At 37.1% G+C, this 19,201-nt stretch overlaps 1 protein-coding gene across 5 annotated transcripts in view; it reads left to right on the top strand.

The window, feature by feature from the left end:
* The window catches only part of SNTG1 (syntrophin gamma 1), a 358,597-nt gene that overhangs the window by 272,876 nt on the left and 66,520 nt on the right, over nucleotides 1–19,201 (top strand). For all 5 annotated transcript variants that reach the window (XM_055800561.1, XM_055800560.1, XM_055800563.1 and 2 more), the window contains one exon: nucleotides 6,186–6,224. In XM_055800561.1, coding sequence (XP_055656536.1) covers nucleotides 6,186–6,224 — 39 coding nt within the window. The remainder of the gene's footprint in view (nucleotides 1–6,185; nucleotides 6,225–19,201) is intronic.

The raw sequence follows: 19,201 nt of genomic DNA, 5'->3' as shown, positions 1-19,201 counted from the left end.
TATCTGTAGGAACAAACTCTAAAGCAGAGGTCATGTTTATGCTTATGCATTATTCAGTGTTGTATCAAGCCTATATAAATGTTCATATATTCTGGTTTTTTCCCCTTCTTCCTTCAAGGAACTTGATGCTGAGTTCATTTGGGCTGAGAACATTTGCAATCCAGTGCATCTAGTCTTGAGAAAAATACAAGTTAGGCCTGCAAATACTAGAAATCTTTCTGTCCTTTGAACCATTTAGCTGGTAAATGTGATCAACAGAGATCAATAGAGAATGGCATCATCCCTGTTAGGTCAGGAGGCAGACATAAACGTTGCATTACATTATTTCCTATGCTCCCATGTTTTCCAGAACACGTTGACAGATCACTTTGCATACCATAGCTTATACAGATTTTCAGCCTAAACTCTAAAATCTACTACAGCTTGTAAGACCAGCATCAAGAATTCCTACATTCAGTCTGTAGGCAGTTATACATATATTTGAATGTATTCACCAATGATTGATGTATTTCATATGAACTGTTGCATGCTGCTTTCAAACTTTTTCATTCCTTGCTTTTTTCAATGCGTATATACTCTTGGATAACAAAATTTCACAACCTTACCACAACCTAGCTATCACATTAAGCAAACAAAAGCCTAGCAAGGATAGAAAATAAGATTAACCAACTAATAATTCCAAATGTTAGTTATATATCTTTCTTACTCATTTATTAACATCAGATTATCACAGCATGGATTCATGTTTTTTTTCCAAAGTGTTACAAACTGTAATGATCTTGCTACCTGTTCACAATCACTTAACATCCCATTGACATGAACTGTATTGCTGCTTTAATGCATGAAATAAAGTTAAGAACTATTTAATGAATTTACATTCTTGTCAAACTATTATATTTTAATTAGCTGTTAATGAATTTAAATCAGCAGTTATGTAACACAAGGAATTGATGAAGGTGGCTACAGAGTCTAAATTGTTTGGGGAAATCCAAATATATGACCAGCATAATAATTGTAAAATACTAAAGGGTTCCTTTTTATTATTTTGAAAATTTCTGATAAGGAAGGAGACTTGCAAAGTTACATGACATCTGTGTAACTCGTGTAACCATGACTCAGTGGACTCATGATGGTTCGTTTACTATGATCTCGAAGTGCAAAAATCAAGGCGACCACGCCAAGGGGTTATGCTTCAATCAAACAGCACAATTTTATTGTTTGCTCGTAAAGCGGCATGTGATAGGTAGAAAGACAGAAAGTGAAGAAAAAAAAAGTAAAAAGAAAAGGAAAGAGGATTATAGCTACCACCACAGGTCCAAGGCATCCCTGTGGTCCCAGGTCCAGGCAGCGTCCTGCCGGTCCTTCCAATCATCGTGATCCTTGGTGGGGAAGATCTCCTAAAATTCGGTTGCTAAAGAGTCCTCTTTTATGCCAAGCAATACACGTTGCTCCTCCTCTGGCCCATGGATTGTTGTCAGTCTCTGCCTTCTCGAGCAAGGTTATCACACATGTTCTCATTTGTTGTTACGACAACAGTTGTTATGTGACGTTATCGTAGTTGTTCCTTCCAGTGCCAGGTATCAGGGAGCGGCATAGTACTCCTCGTACCATGCAGTTCTCCTTCAGGGTTGCTGGGTCTCGGTGTCCATGAGGAGCACATTCCATCTCCAGGTCTCTGTTAGCAATGTTGAGACAATATCATTCTCTTTAGACAGACTCTTACAATGTGAAAGCGTGGGACAATCTGATTTACTGTCTTAAGTCAACATACAGAGCAAGGGATGGTGCCTGCTCATTCCAAATGTTGATCTTCAGTCTTGGCTATTCCTGAAGGTAGTCTGAAGGAATGGTCTCTGTTACACACTCTGTCCTGACCACTAGCACCTATAATGCTATGGCTTCATGGAGAGGACCAGCTGTGATATCTGAGAGTCACACTGTCATTAATCATCTCTCCCAGTATCACATCAGAACTGTCAGCCTCTCATTTACAATACAGTTTTTCAGGAAATATGATTAAAGCAAGCATGTCACACATGGAGTTTTCAAACATATGATTGCTTTTATTTAAACTTTTAAGAATTGGAAAAACCTGGAAATGGTGCCCTTATCTGTAAATCATACTGACCTCAAGAGTCCTTAGGGTGGCATGTGCTCATTGAAAGGCACATTTCATCATTGTCTCATGAGGATCTTGTGATTTCATTGGAATAGCAAATTTCATTAAAATAAATAGGTAAAAAAGGTCAAACAAACCCCTAATAAATAGCAGGTTTGTGATTACACTTAAAAACCTCTTATGGAAATAGGTAATATTTATTGCAGTTCTATTTGCTCAAGAAGGCCTGAAATATTATCTCCCAGTGGAGTGAACAATTCATTTCAGTTTCAGCTGAATGTGAAAGTTTAAAACAAGGTTTTTGTGATCTTAATCAGATGCATTCCAGCAGAGAGTAACAATAACGGGGTACAATTTACACAAACATATAAGAATATGGAAGGCTATTTTTCTGGATTACTGCTTCTCTGGTTATTTATATTATAGATAGATAGATAGATAGATAGATAGATGGATAGATAAGAGATATATAATCTACTTATTAAATTAAATTAATAAATAAATAGATAAGTAAGTTGTGATCATTGTTTACACCTGAAGCCAAAAGCTACTCATCTTGCTGAGGAGTGATGTGTTCCATGTTCTTACTTGTTTCTTCTGCAGAAAGTGCACAGCCGTGGCTGTGAAAATTATCCATCTGTGGTGGCAACATCTAGTGCATAAAATGAACTGAATTTGGCCATGGTTGATCCTTCTCCATGTCTCACTTCATATCATCTCTCTGTGCAGTATTCTTCATGGCTCTGATGTCCTAACATATTTAACCAGCTGAATTTTGGAAAATATATAGCCATATGTGTTTGTACTCTTATCACAATCAATTATGCTTTAAAACATTCTTCTATGATAGTTTCTGCTACAATCTGTTCTGCCATTATTGATCTCATATCAACATCACTTGCCTATTTACTAGTCAGATGCAACATACTGCAGATACTGCAGAGACCTTATTTTTGGTGCCTTCTTCCTCCTTCCACATTTAGGTGATCGCCAAATCCCAAACTACTTTCTCTGTGGTGTTCTTAGATTATTTTTTTCCTAATCTGCATTCATGGAAATTAAACTAGAGTGGAATTTCACCCCTTACCACCTGTTTTTCGAACATGAAGTAGAAACAGATAGTTCTTGCTAGCTTCAGTTCAGCTTTTGTAACACTTCCTGTATCTTTGCCTTCAGATCAGAATTTTTTTACAAGCAGAGCTTCTGTTGTCTCCTTTTGTGCCACTCCTGGTTTTTTATTGCTCTGGATAAACTCATATTTCTGAAGAATGTTCTCAGAGTGCCTGCCTTTTTTTTTTTTTTTTTTTAGTATAGTATCTGCCAGGGTGTTTTATTTAAAATTATGATGTGCATATATGTTTGCAGTGTATTGTACTGGTGTCCTCTGATTAAAACAAATGTTACTTATTTGCATCAGTTACATAGTGTTGTGTGCTGTGATTGTGCTTAATAAATAGATTAAAAAGAGTTCAGTATTGTTATGGAAGAGTGAAGGAACATTTCTGTTTTAGATAATCTGTCAAGTAACACAAGATTATGTTTTTTTCTCTTTTCATTTGTGAAAAGTGTTTACATTTAGATTTTCATTCTTAAGGATTGATGAATCTGGATCACCCATAGATTAAATTTTACTCAATGTATTTTGTAACGTGCTGGGAAGAATAATGTTGGCTAAAGATTTGCTTTCCATACTCTCAAGACACTGTATCTCATGATCTTAAATATCAGTGACTTCTGCAGGCTAATTGTAGAACTTTTTTTTGTTTTTTATGTCACCTCCAATGTTCATGCATGTGAATGATAAACATTGAAGGTGTACGTAAAACTAATCGCACTTAACAATTTTTAGTTCCAGATAGAACTGAACACCTATAGTGTAGTTTGCAAACTATAACATAATTAAAAATAATGCATTTCAATAAATTATTACCATATAACCTGAAAGATAAACAAGATTGGTTTATTCAGGGGTCCTCAAACTTTTTAACCAGGGGGCCGGGGTGCAGATGAAGTGGCAGGCAGTCACCTGTGGCTGCTTGGTTTCCCCCCCAACCCCCGGCGGGGGGGGCGGGGGAGTCTGAAAATAATGGGGGACAGATTGAGGACCCTGGGGGGCCGTATCCGGCCCACAGGCCGTAGTTTGAGGACCCCTGGTTTAGTTCATCAAAGTAATAACAATTAAAAAAACTATGCAATGTAGGTGCTTAGATCATACTTTAAAAAATGAGCTGGAAATTTTTGAATGAGAAAATGATGTTTGGATGGTGCACTTACATTTCCCAGGAATATTTAAATGTACACAAGGCTCCTAACGTGCTTTATTTATGTTAAAATTTTTGATCTCTATATAAGAAGTAAAAATACTACCAAAATATTTATTATATAATTATATAAAATGTAAATCACCACTAAAAAAATATTTTCAGTATTTTGCTTAGAATAGTAAAATCTCTTTCTCTTCACAATGTTATTTCATTATTCAATCCCTTCTCTACCCAGCCTGTATTTGTACTTGGGATTGCCCCAACCCACATGCAGGACCTTGCACTTGGCCTTGTTGAACTCCATGAGGTTCACATGGGCCCACCTCTCAAGCCTGGCCAAGTCCTTCCGGATGGCATTCCCTTCCCTCCAGCATGTTGACCGCACCACTCGGCTTGGTGTCATTGGCAAACGTGCTGAGGGTGCACTCAGTCCCACTGTCCGTGTCGCTGACAAAAATGTTAAACAGCGCTGGTCTCAATACCAACCCTTGAAGCTGGTGTACGTGCAAGAAAGGAGAGTGGAAATGTTTTTCCTCACACTTTTGATTCAGTGCACACTTGGAAACCAACTAGAATTGCTTGCCAGCATTTTCACGACAGTAAGAATTACCCTTTGACAACAAAACTGTGGGATGTCAGTGACAGACTTACAGACTTGCTCAATATTTGCATGAAGAACACAAAGAAATTACCACTGCAGAAAACAGGCTGTTTTTAAAGTCTACAAAGCACTGTGCCACTCACATCTCTGCATATAGTTGTTTAAATATGATATTGTAAACACTGGAAGAAATTCAGTGATGATTCTTCTTTTCTTCTGAAAAAATATCATACCTGTGGCTGAAGCAGTGTACATGTTACACTGTGGTTTCAGGGCTTTCCGGGCTATACAATTGATTCCTAGTTGACACTGTTTTTAATTTAAAGATGTGTTTTACTCACTTACCCATAGCTACAAAAACAATTGTGAAAAGTTAACATAAGAGAGCAAAAAATAAGTTGTAGGTATTAAGTATCTGCCATGAATGCACATAGTAAATTCACTAGGTTTGCTGGAAAGCTTAAAACAAAAAAGAACCTAATTTGTGTTACCAATGGCAGTAACGGGCGTGTTCCACACTTACTTATCCTTGTATTGGACACTTTGTGTCAGAAAGCTGGCCATGTTTATTTAGATGATGTCAGTTATCTGCATGGCTAAATACAAACTCCTCATGAATCAGGTCTTGGACTGGTTTTCTCTTTACTTTTTTTACTGCAGATGTTGAATGTGTTTAAGAAAAAATTGTTTGAACAATTACTAAAATTGATTATGCACACTTGATTTTTCACATAGGTAAAAGGGTAAAGGTTGTTTCAAAGGGTATTCCAGCCCAATTTTCCATCATTCTTTAAGGAAAGGATTTTGCTTAAAGCTTGGTCATTTTCGTGGATGGCAGGAAGCTGTTCAGAACTACTTATATAGTTAAATACTCTATGTTATAGCTGCTAACCAAGGGAAAAAAAAAAAAAAAATACATAGTAGTGCAGAATTCAGAAATAATTTTGCATGTATCCTCCTTTCCTGTATTCTGAATAACAAAACAAACCACACAGTGACCACAGAAATGTCCCATTATTCACATGAGCTTATCAAATTTTCAGTCCCGGTACTGCAGGAGACTTATTTTTTTCTTATTTGGGTTTTTTTTACATGCATAATTTGGAAGGGAGTGTCTGATATATGTCTCTAAAATCCAGTGTTCTGGGATTTTTTCTTCTAATTGCTAAATATTAATGTATTTCTTTATTCATTTTTATAGATAAAAAAAATCAACCGGAATTTCCCCGTAAACCAGCAGGTAAGAAAAAGAAAATTTGGCCTTGTTTCATTTTCAACTCCTTTCAACTTTATTAAATTGTGTGGTAGCTATGCATTATTCTAGTTCAAGAACTCTCGGTAGATTTTCTGTAAAGAGTACCTTGACGCCTCAAAATAGGTATTTTTTTTCTAAAGTCAAAGGGAACTGGAGTGTTTGGTCAAAATAATACCATACTTAATCTTTTCAAATTAACCTGTTTAATGTGTGTGTGTGTGTGTGTGTGTGTGTGTGTGTGTGTGTCTAGTTTTCTTCATATTGCATCTTACCCGCTTTACTATAAAAGCAGGAATGGGATTTTTATGCTTTACAAAATTAGCCAGTATCCATCAATGTTCTAACATTCTAAAAATGTATTAATTCTATTGTCCAAATGAAGACATAAAAAACTAATATTTGCACAAGGTTATGGAGCAGGCTGGTAGCAGAATGTGAAACAAATTGAATCATCTGACTGTCTCCAAGTTCATCCGTTGACAGTCTCATATTGCTGGAAGAAATTGTAATGCCTTGAAAAAAGGGAGTAATATTCCTTGAATAAACATGATTGTTGCAAAATGCATCCATGTGCACAATTGCTGCTCTTCTTTGCAGCTGTGTGCCAGGTGATTGGATCCATGGGGCAAATAGATAAGAGCTGTGTATCTTAAAAAATCTATTCTTTTCACAATTATTGTTTGTTGTTGCTTGAAAAAGCAAACCTACAGGCAGCTCAAAGTTAAAGGCTGGAACTCTGAGGCTCTGGTCGCTAGAGTTTATAGTAAGAACGGACATCTCAAAAGTATCAGCATACATTTTAGAAAACTACGTAAACAAAACATGAAAAAAAAACCAACGTTCAGGGTAAAGCTCAGTGTTTGTTAAAGTGATCAAAGATTCTGTTGGAACATAGCCTGTTCCTATGCTAAAGTAATATTAAATTGTTCTGTGATATAGCACAACAGTGGAAAATGTGACCGTTTTGTGGTGGGCTGCTTATCACAGAATACATGTCTAGTAAATTAAACCAGTGAATTAAGTATGCATGTGTTGTGTACCACAACTATTTCATAATGGGGATTTCTTTTTAAGAAAATTGTAATAAAGGGAAACACAAATCTGATTCATCAGAAGGAACAAATTACTTCCATGTAGGAGGAGAGAAATACATATAGGACTGAGCTGTAAACTTGCCTTCAGGAGGACAGATTTGAGGAATAACAGTGCTTTCATCTCTCTTACACCACATTTTCAGTAGTCAGCATTATTTCTTGGTTCCCTGCCTCTGGTCCAACTTTAATAATATGGAGATTAATATTGTGGAATTGTACTGAGTGTAACTCACAAGGGAGGGGGACGTTACTATTTTGTTTGCTGCTTTCTTCATGAGAAGGTCCAAAAATCATAATGAATGAATTGTGATGATGATAAGAACAAATACAGGAGTATGTATAAAGGAAGTTGGAATAATTAAAACTTCAATGATTAGGTATTTTTTATTAGCTTTTGATTTAAGATTCGTCATCTGCACTACAATTACTCAGATATTGAGATACTTTTATCTCATTCTTGCCTCCTGAAGTCACAGAAAAGAAATGGTTTGTCACATTCAGCAATTAAAGATAACACTTGCATTTCCAGAACAGTTTCTAAAATATCAATTATTATAATATCAATACTTTATGATATCAATTGCTGGTAGTGGCAAAGAAATGCTCCTGTATCAAAAGAAGGAAGGACAAAATGCCTAGTATACAAAAGTCAGTTAACTAGCTCCATTTTCACTCTTATGATTTACTCTGAACTTACCTCTTTGTTTTTATTGCTGTAAAAAATTACAGCAAAATGCAATGATCTGTGACATTATGGAACTCCTGGCATGTGTGGTCAGTAGGAAGGCCTTTTCCTCTTCATTAGAATTCCACCAGAAAGTAAAAATAACTTTCTCTGCTTGAATAGTTTGTTCATCATGTTGTCTGTTGGGGCAGCCTGTAATTAATGCATTCTTCTCTCATCAGCATCAATCACTGTATTCCAAAGGAATTACCGTGGACCATTTCAAGAAAGTCAGCCAAAAGATCAAACTGAAAAGAGAGAGGCCAATTTGATGGGCGGTGAGACTGATAAGATCTCAGTGCCCATTAAGTACTTGATAAGAAAAATGTTTATTGATCTGTGGATTTCTTGAAATTGTAGGGACCACTGATGTCAAAAACAAGACTCCGTTTTGGGGTTACCTTATGTAAACAGGGTTGCGTTTTTTTATTGTAGAAGGATCTAGAAAATATCACCTAATTTAAGTTAAATAAGCTATTTTTGAGAAGAGTTAGAAAAGGCTACACAGATGTAAGGTTAATTTCTGTCTTTTTATATGCAGCAGACATGATATATAGGGAAGGAACAGGCCTTTTTGCTTTTTACATTAACACATCATTATGTGTCTGAATATTAAATTATTTTGATTGCTTTTGTCATTTTGACATTTATTTTAATAAAATACATTTTTGTCTAAGAGGTTGAATAGCTAGTTTTAACTTCTTTTGCAAGCATATCGTGAACTTAAACTCTGAACCCAATCTGATTGGGATTTTATTTCTAGATTTTTTGTTACAATATACTTTGCCTAAAATGACTAGACCAAATTACAACCATGTTACCTGTTTAGGATAGAAATGCCTCTATATCTTACTGTACACCCGGTGCATCTTGTTCAATAAAAAGCAGTAATAAGACAAACTGATGGTTCACAAGCACCTATAATGAAACAAAATAATTCATGAAAAATACAATACATTTCAGTATTTAACCTTTTCTCTCAAACATCCTTTTTGTGCTAAATATACAGTTACTAAGGTGATTAATATCTTTCACACACATATTAATAGTATTAAAAATGCATGTGAAGGTTTTGATTGCCTATCTAAGCAAAATTTTCCATAGAATTGTCCATCAACAGGGGCGACACTGCAAGGTAATCTTTCAACTGCTGTCTTCAACCTATTATGCTTAAAAAAAAATAAAAATCATAATAACACTTAACAAATACCCATGGGGTTTTTTGCGAGTACTAGTGGGGTAATAGAAGGTTATTTTCACTTAGAATTTTGTATATATATATTGTGCATATGCATATATAAAAATAAAATAAATAAGTACGTATGTAACTGTATGTATATGTGGATGTTAATTACTTGTTAAAGGTAAGGGGCAGGAGATAGATGTCAAACTGGAATCAAGAACCGATACAGTTAGAATTGCTTTATGGGTATATTCTTGATTTGGAGAAGAAAATATTGGCACAGGCAGATCCAGTAGCATTAGAGTGATGTAACAAATGAACCTAAATAGATGTGGAAGCTATTGTAACACTGACAGTGTTATCCAAATGTGTCAATGTTGCAAAAAGTTGAAAAGAGAACAGAAAAAGTGATTAGACGATACTTGTTGACTGCACATAATGCAGTAGCTTTCCTTTAAGGCAGTAATTGTGAATAGTAAGTTTGTCTGGAGAATTATTAGAAAACTAAGATATATCTATTGGAAAATAAAAGTGCAAAGATGATGCACGGGCTATGTATAGTACCATCCAGGAGAATATCAGCAAGTAGTTGAGAAAAAAAGATTAAAACAATATGGTACTGAAAGCTTAATGTGTGTTTTAAATATGCATATAAAATAATATTATGTCATAAAAAAAAATTCCATAATTTCAGAGGAAAAACGCTAAAGACCTCATAGCAAAGAGGCACAAAGAATAGAATATTTCAACATTTCAGCCCAAGGCTTCTCTATTTGATCAGCCAAGATGGGAGAGGAAACACAGGTGTGTTTCCTTTTCTTGAAACTTATTGCTGCTGTTGGTGGTTGCACTGATTACAGTAAATACCGGCTCCTGTGAGAGCCATCATTAGGCAGGTGAGTTCTGAAAGGTGGCACTGACTTCTCTGCTAAGCCTTTCCAAATGACAGGAGAATACACCCTACCTCAATAAACTGGGTTATTGTACTGAGGACAAGCACTGTCCATTTCTTTTCAATTCCAGTTTTTACATTAGCCACCATGAGTTTATGAATCTGCTGATCTCAGCTGAAAGTTGATGTAGAATTGTAGAATCATTGAGGTTGGAAAGGACCTTTGAGACCACCAAGTCCCACTGTTAACCGAGAACTGCCAAGTCCACCACTAAACCATGTCACTAAGCACTGCATCTACAAGTTTTTTAAACATCTCCAGAGACGGTCATTTCACTACCTCCCTGGGCAGCCTTTTCCAATGCTTGACCACCCTTTCAGTCAAGAAATTTTTCTTAATACCCAATCCAAACTTCCCCTGGTGCAACTTAAGGCTGTTTCCTCTTGTCGTGTCGGTAGCTATCTGGGAGAAGAGACCGACCCCCACCTGTCTACAAGCTCCTTTCAGGTAGTTGTAGAGAGCAATAAGATCCTCCCTGAGCCTCCTCTCCAGACCAAACAACCCCAGTTCCCTCAGCTGCTCCTCATAAGCCTTGTGCTCCAGCCCCTTCACCAGCCCCGCTGCCCACCTCTGGACACGCTCCAGCCCCTCAGTGTCCCCCTCGCAGTGAGGGGCCCAAACCTGAACACAGTCTTCGAGGTGAGGCCTCACCAGTGCCCAGTGCAGGGGGACGGTCACTGCCTCAGTCCTGCTGGCCACACTGTTTTGGATACAAGCCAGAACGCTGTTGGCGTCCTTGGCCACCTGGGCTCACTGCTGACTCATGTTCAGCTGGCTGTTGAGCAACACCCCCAGGTTCTTTTCTGCCAGGCAGCTTCCCAGCCGCTCTGCCCCCAGCCTGTAGCACGGCATGGGGTTGGTGTGACCCAAGTGAGGGACCTGGTATTTACCCTTATTGAACCTCATACAACTGACATCCGCCCATCGGTCCAGCCTCTCCAGATCCCTCTGTAGAGCCTTCCTGCCTTCAAGCAGATCAACGCTCCCCCACAACTTGGTGTCATTTGCAAACCTACTGAGGGGGCACTCAATCCCCTCTTCCAGACTGTCAATGAAGATATTAAACAGAACTGGCCCCAGTACTGAGCTCTGGGAGCACCACTTGTGACTGGCTGCCAACTGGACTTCCCTCCATTCTCCACTACTCTTTGGGCTTGGCTGGCCAGCTCTTTACCCAGCGTAAAGTACAGCAAACCAAGCCATGAGCAGCCAGTTCTTCCGGGAGAATGCTGTGGGAGATGGTGTCAAAGGCTTTGCTAAAGTCCAGGCAGACAACATCCACAGCCTTTCTCTCATCCACTAGGCAGGTCATCTTGTCCTAGAAGGAGATCAGGTTCATCAGGCAGGACCTGCCTTTCATAACCCCATAGTGGCTGGGCCTGATCTCCTGGTTGTCCTGTATGTGCATGTGATGGCGCTCAGGATGATCTACTCTGTAACCTTCCCCAGCACTAAGGTCAGACTGAAAGGTGTGTAGTTCCCTGGATTCTCCTTCCTGCCCTTCTTGTAGATGTGTGTCAATTTGATAACATCGAGGGAACACAGCATTAGATAGTCTTTCTTACAGAATCCTCTGATCCTTCTCAAGGTGGGAAACCATTTATTTTTTTTTTTATTGTATTATATTGTATTGTATATTGCCTCCAGCTACTGGAGGTTTTACTGCACATTATAACCCTCCTTTGCTGTTTGGGTTTTGGGATTTCACATTTACTGATTGCCATGCCAGGAGGATGAATTGGTTACATCTGATTTAGGTACACAGTAGAATTCAAGGTTTAGATGGTTTAGATCTAAATCTTAATCTGGCCTTCAGTTCACCTCCTCCTGTGCCTACATGAACAAGTAACTATGATGTTTATAAAATGCTATTTGGAAAGTACTTACTTTCTGTTTGCACTTTTAACCTATATTATTTTACTCAACAAGCTAGCGGTACAAGTTAGATTCAGTACCTGGCAAACGTGGGGAGCAGAGTTTCCATATTATTTTATTATGGCTGTGTTCACATGTATGTGAAAATGTAATAAGTAGCCTCTTACTTCTCTACTACACAGACAGAAGTCAAGTCTCAAGGTCTCAAATGAAACAGATATTACAATATATTGGCAGAGCACTATATTTAAAACTTCCTTTTCCTGTGCTGTATGTCTCATCTCTATTAAGATGAATTCCAAGGCTATAACCCTCCACATTTCATCAATGCTGAATTCACAAAAAAAGGATATTGGGGAAGAATGCTATAATCCTTGAAGTTGAATGCTGTTTCTCTTCTATCCATAGGCAGCATGAGCATTTGTGAAAGATATGTCTTTTATCTACAGAAGATAAGATATTCTTGTTAAATAATTTTAATTTTCATTTTTAAGAATAATCTTTTCCTCTAGAATTTTCCTGCATTTATGGGAAAATAATTGGTAGATGTCTTGTTCAATCTTAAAGAGCTTGTAATGCAAGTTAGATGAGAGTGAGACACAGAGTTTCCATCTCTACAACTGTATTTAACTGAATTTTGAAACAGCGTCATGGGATAATGAGCTGATGCCACACTCGGGCAAGAAACTGGGTTATAATTGTGCATGTGAGGTTCCACAGCATTCAGTCATCATGAATCCCGATGTTTTGCAGGCATATTTACATTTGTGATAATGTTCACAAATATACATGGATATGCCCGTTTTCTATTGCTTTTTATATAATGTAATAAAAACAACTACATGTTAGCTGTACCAGATCAGCTATGTAACATCACCTCATACTCTGGTTTAATAGGCTGCTGTTCTGCTTGATTAAAGTTGCACAGTTAGAACAATCTCATTAGACAACTTCTAAAAAATCAGCTCATTGTATTTATTTAATAAAACCTAACTTATAAACACTATATAAAGATTTATATGCAAATGTCATGGTGGATGACTTGCCTGTCACTCAAGCCAGTGCCTTTTCCTGCAGATGTGTTCAATTTTTGTTACACTTAAAAAGGTAAATTGCATGGCTCAGCCGGACTGATAGGAGAGCATCTGTCTAAGTGAAAAATATCTGTATGAAACACAACACACACCATTTTATTTTTTTTAATTGCAGAATAACAGCCTCCAAGATTACATTGCTATTGTATTATTTGTTTAAGTGGAATGACAAAACAGTGTGTACTACTGAACGGTGACACGTCCTCAAAATAAATCAAGTTATTACTCTAAAATACATTCAGGACAGTGTATTTGTCCCTGTCCTTTGGTGTATTTTGTTTTCTTTTTTATATTTTTTTTTTTTCTTCCTGATTTCGCATGACTGTTGAATTAATTATTTTCCAATATGCCATTACTGTAGTCCCTCAGAGTAGTCATTCTGCAGCTCTTGACTGACAGTTATTGAACTTTCAGGTCCTATGGTACATCTGCTCTATCACCATCTGTTGTCACAGTGAGGATTTGATCAGGTTTATTTTGAAAGCAAATCTCTAGAATGACGTTTCTATTGGTAAATGTTTATAGCAACACACAGGGGGAGCTGAGTTCTTGCTGTTAAATTAAGCAGAAGTGCACAATAGGGTGTAAATTATGCTGTGCTAACTCCCCGCATTGTATTGTCAGCTATGGCAGTCGGCGTTAGATTATTACTCCATAACATAGACCCTTGAAAGGTTTATTTTTCTTATTAATACTTTATTGAGTTTTCTGTAAAATAAAAGGAATATATATCTATATATATATAAATATGTTTGTTTGGATGACATGAAATACTTTTTACTGAGCACTTTCTTTAATTGTTGTAGATGCTTCTGAGGCACTCTGTGTTATAAAAACTATACTTCCTGTGGCCAATAAAATAGTTTTTTTCCTTTTACATTGTAGTTCAGAGTAGCTTTTGAACTTTAGGACATAAAAAAAGCTTTAGAAGAGCAATACACACCATAGATTATTAGAGATTTTCGGCTGAGGAAACCATGTTGATCTTTGAGAGCAAGGTCAAACTGCTTCCTGAAGATAGTGGACTACCTGATGAGCTAGATAACATGCATCTTGTGAGTCACTTGATGCAGTTATTGGATAGCAATGCTTATATCCTAGGGCTGCATACGCTATAGCTCATGAAAGGATGGAAGTAATTTGGACACCTGCTGGAAATTTAGATGATAGAAAGTGATTAGATCAAGTTCTTATGTAAGTCTCAAACTATAAGTATCAAGCTGTATATCAAATAATTTCTGCGTGTCCAGCAAATTCAGTTTTGTCTCAAGTTCAGATTTCATCCTCATTTACATATTTTTCTTATTTATCTTCTTGTTTGATTTGTTGTGTCTTTTTCCTAATACTAACTCATTAGTGTAACTAGTATTAGTTAGCTGTTTTTTTCTCTGCAATATTAGTGTCACTCCCTGAAAACAGCTTTCCATAAGGGTAAATTTTGTGTGGCCAAATTTAATGATCATACACATGTTAGGTCTGTTTTCAAATTTTAGTCAATGCATGGATCAATGTACTCTGTTCTTCACTAAAGATTTAAATAGGGCAGATGAATGAGAGGACTCTAAATACCTTGCGTTATTGCTGACATTTAAAATTGAGTGAAATAGACAGAAATGTTCCAGAACTAGATATTATTAAGTGGAATACTAAACTGATAGATAAACAAATGTTACTTATTTTCTAGTTCTGGAAGAAGTGTTACTAGATATTGTACATATTTTAGTGACATCTCAAGGGTAGATTACAGAGAGGATTTAGGAATCTGTGGGTAGGTGATGTGATGCTTAGCTGTTACCCAGTTGATTCCTGAAGAATGGAGAACCATCAGGATAAGATCCAACACAGCCAGAGTGTAGCGCTTCCTTGGGCAGCTCACTGGGACAAATCTGCTAGCCCTTCTCTCTTTGTGGCTTATGGGTTTGAGTCAAAGCTTCATTCATGACAGGTTCAAAGCTCTGAATACTTCCACAAAGACTCTTTCTAAGAAATTAATGGAAGTTCCTGCTCTAAATAGACAGATAGATAAACATTCTTTATGAAGTAATATGTTTAAGCCTATTTTTGGCTAACCGTTGTGGCTTGAATCTTCAACTGGTCAGGGACTAGCTTGATCTACTGCTTTCCACATTAACATGTTCTTACCAGATCTTTCACGTTGCTTCATGCTCATCTCAGGTGTGAAATCAGTCTCTTCCTGATCCCACTGGGCTTGCATATCTTTCTGCATAGTGTCAACAGGAGCTGTATTCTTCATCTTCTAGCTTGATTAGTTTAAGCTAGGTTAGGTTAGGAGATGAAAGATGGAGGTTTGACACACTGTGAGTGCTGTAATTGCCAGGCTGCCATAAGGGCTTTCCACTCAGCTGCTACTTTTTTCAACAATACAATCTTAACATTTTTTGAATAAACCTGACCCTGCCTATATGCATCCAGAGTTCTTTCAAATCAGTCATCCCCCAGCAGATTTGAGCAGAGGAATCATTGCTTCATGATTTGTCATAAAGCTTTAATGTGGACAAATACTTGATGTTCTTCCCAGAAGCATAATTCTATATCTATGATGAGGTCAGACAGTGAGAAACCACTCAGTTGAAACAGCAGTTGAAAGGATTGCTTTTTTTGTATCTTTTTATCCCTGTATTCTATTTATATGCATGACATAATTAAATCCTACTTTAAGTCTCTAAACTTGCTTGGATCTGATATTTTGCCACTTACCCAAGAAATGGCATATGTAACATAAATAGGACAGTGAAAGGGATACCTGCAATTTAAAAGACAGCTTTTTAGGGGAAGTTGGGTGTTTATGATGTCTCAAAGTGGAAACATAAGTAACAAATGTTAAACCAAGAAAGGGCCATTCTTTATTCTGATAGAATAAATGCTTGCATCCTTTTCGTGTGTTCTATTGTAGGACAGGATTTTTAGCTACTACCTAAACAGGCCAACAGAGCAGGAGGACAAGAAGTGAATTTCAGCATCCTTGTTTAGAAATAGATGCCTTGAATGATGCATATGTCCTGTGCCTTTCTGCTCTCTGACAAGTTCCTGAGAAGTGGTAACAAAGAGGGGAAATAAGAAAAGGAGAGAAATGGAGTCACCATATCCACAAAAGACATAAGTCATCTTTTTTTAAAAAGTTATACTTAGAAAGATTAAGCATGGGGGAATACTTCTCCCCACCCCACCCCACCCTCTAATGTCACCTTAAATCAGGAATTGTTAATATCCATAGCTTACCAGATACAAATTTGTTCTGCCTGGCCATTTTGGAATTTTCATTGGAGGCTGAGGCTAGAAATAAAAACATTGCAATGCTTTATTTTATTGTCTCTTTTATTTCATCAACTGAATGCAAAAGTTCCCAAGAATAACATTAATTTTAGTAGATTGGAATGAAGGTGTTCAGTAAGCCTATACACACATTATCCCTTGGGGAATTGTATCATCTAAATAAATTAATTGGAATCAATGAAGCATATACTTTCACCGTAGATATTCTATTGAATAAGCACATAGGATTCAAAAGGCTTAAAGAAAGTATTTTTAATTACAGTTTACTTCAAGAGGAGAGGTGAATGAATAAGCACTTCATTTTTTCTCATTCACTTATTTTACATCTATGCAAATGATCGGTGCTTCATATCATACTGATATGTATGATATACAAATATAATTTCCATTGTGAAAGGAAAACTATTAGTCTCTTGGATTTCTAAGAGCAGTGGCTAAACAGAATTCTGTAGGCCATAGATATTCATTGATCTTTTCCCTTTCATCACAAGAATAGTCCGTGGTACCAGTGATACAGTTACTACCTGAAATTCAGAAAACAGTTGATGTGTAAAAGCATACAAAGCAACTGACAATTTATAGGTTACCTAGAAATGAAGAAGGTTAAACACCCCGAGAAGTATTAACCACTGAAAACATCTGTAGGAAAACCAACAATAAAATTGATGGAGAATTTTAAAAGACGTAGTTAATTGCAAAGGCAGAAACATCCCTTAGAAATTCATAATATGAGGACACTTTTTTGTCCTTCTAAGCAGTTATATTTCCTGGTAAGGACACATAGTTTAGTGAGCAGTATCAGTTATATGTTTAGCACTTTAGAGAACTTCTGCTTTCATCTTAATATTATGGGAAACAAAACTTATTAACTCCATTCTATTTTATGACACAGCAAATAGAAATTTAAGAGTGGCAAATAGATAAACTATTCTGAAGAGCAGGCAACAGAAAAATATATTTATTCATTTATTTAATAATAAACATTTTCCTTGTCGGAGTATCTCTCAATGGTGCTGGATTTAGAACCAAAAAAATTCTACCTTTACTTAGGAAGAATGGTTCTGGAAAATGGTGTAGGTCTGGAGAGACGAAAGGGCCTGGAGCAGGAGACAGGCAATGCTGTGGCCAGGAACTTCCAACCAAGGTCTATATAGACATCAGGCTTCTCTAAAACAGGTCTCTATCTGATGGCTCTGGTGGTGTGTAAGTGTTGAGTGTCCAGAGCCACTCGATCCAACTGGCATGCTCAAAGTACCCCCAAAGTCCAGCAGGATCAAGACGCAACAGTAGGTAGGTCTTAGCTGCTTTCTTTAAATATACAGCCAGAAGTCATGCTGCTTCCCATTATTTCTTTAACAGGCTACTGTTTACAGTACTTGTATAATAGAAGCAATAGACATCCCTCCAGCCTATTGCTCCCACAAACCTACCCTAATGGCAGTAGGTGATAATTTGGCAGCCTTTCCTTCCCCGCCTGCTGAAGTAGGCTGTCGTTCAAAACCAACCCCAGGCAGCTGGAGAGTATGTAAGTAGGATCCAGACCTCTGAGAATATGCAGAAAGGTCTTGAAGAATAGCTTCTGTCTGTGAGAGGAGAGACTTCTGGCTACATATTAATTATGAGTTTGCATCCATGTTTAATAAAGTTCCTGTAGGTCACTTTTTGCTCTTCACAGGGCCTTGAAGTATTCCATCAGGATCGCTCTTTCAGCCACACAAGTGGCACCCACAGCAGATTCATTATTTTGTATTCCCTGTGGGTATAGGAACCTGCCTGTACTTCTGTAGAGCTCTGTGGATACAGAGCCTCAATGGCTAACACTGAAGTTCGAGCTTCATTCAGGACCCAATCTTAATTTTGGGGCAGTTACATCCTTTATGGGTTTTATCCCTCAGTTTTTCATGATGGTGAGACACTTTGCATTAAGAAAAATAAATTGCCTGAGTGGAAAAAAGCTCTGATATTGCAAAGCAATTGTTACCCAGTACTCCTGAGTTTTTCCAATGAAACTACAAAATCCATGGAAATTCTGAGATGTCAGAGGTAAGTCAACTATTGACAAGCATCACCCCACTGTTGAAAAATAATTAAGTGCAACATGAGTTCAATAAATGTTATGAACTCTACTGCTAACTCACTGCTGGAGGTTATTGGCGTATGGCCAGCAAAAGATCCTTCAGGATAGCCTAGGTTTCATCTAAACACCAGGTGAATTAAAACAGTCTTTATTCTAACAAAGCGAAAAAATAAGCTTGTTACAAAATAAGTTATGAAGAGAAGCATGAAAACAATATTATGTAGAATCTACTGAATTATCATGTTCTTGATCTAATCATTCCCTAAGGTTTTTCTTAGCTTCTGGAGGAGGTATTTTAGCAGTAGTTTTCCTCTACCTTGCTGTCTTCAGAATGGGACTGACTCTGGTTCTCTGTCTCAAGCCAGTTGTATCTGGACATCACTGTTTGAAAACTGATATTTAAAGTGGTTCCAAAGTAACCCGATTTCTCCTTCTTTCTTATTAATTAATTTAGGAAGATTTTTATTTACTTTAAGAATGTGCAAGAGTAGAAGTTACACATCATTACTTTAGGTCTTTATGTGCCAGTTTTTCCACTCTGTTTAGAAAATCAATTGAATTTAAAGTGATTTCAACATATTTAGCAACTCTCTGTTCTCTTCTCATCTGACTTCTCCCCTCTTCTTTCCCTTCGTCCTCAATCTCCTTAGAATAACAGGGTCCTTCAC

This window comes from Falco peregrinus, chromosome 3 (genome assembly GCF_023634155.1).
Source record: "Falco peregrinus isolate bFalPer1 chromosome 3, bFalPer1.pri, whole genome shotgun sequence".
NCBI classification, from domain to species: Eukaryota; Metazoa; Chordata; class Aves; order Falconiformes; family Falconidae; genus Falco; species Falco peregrinus.
Note: the sequence above shows the minus strand (reverse complement) of the source record. Positions and strands in the feature narration are given on the sequence as shown.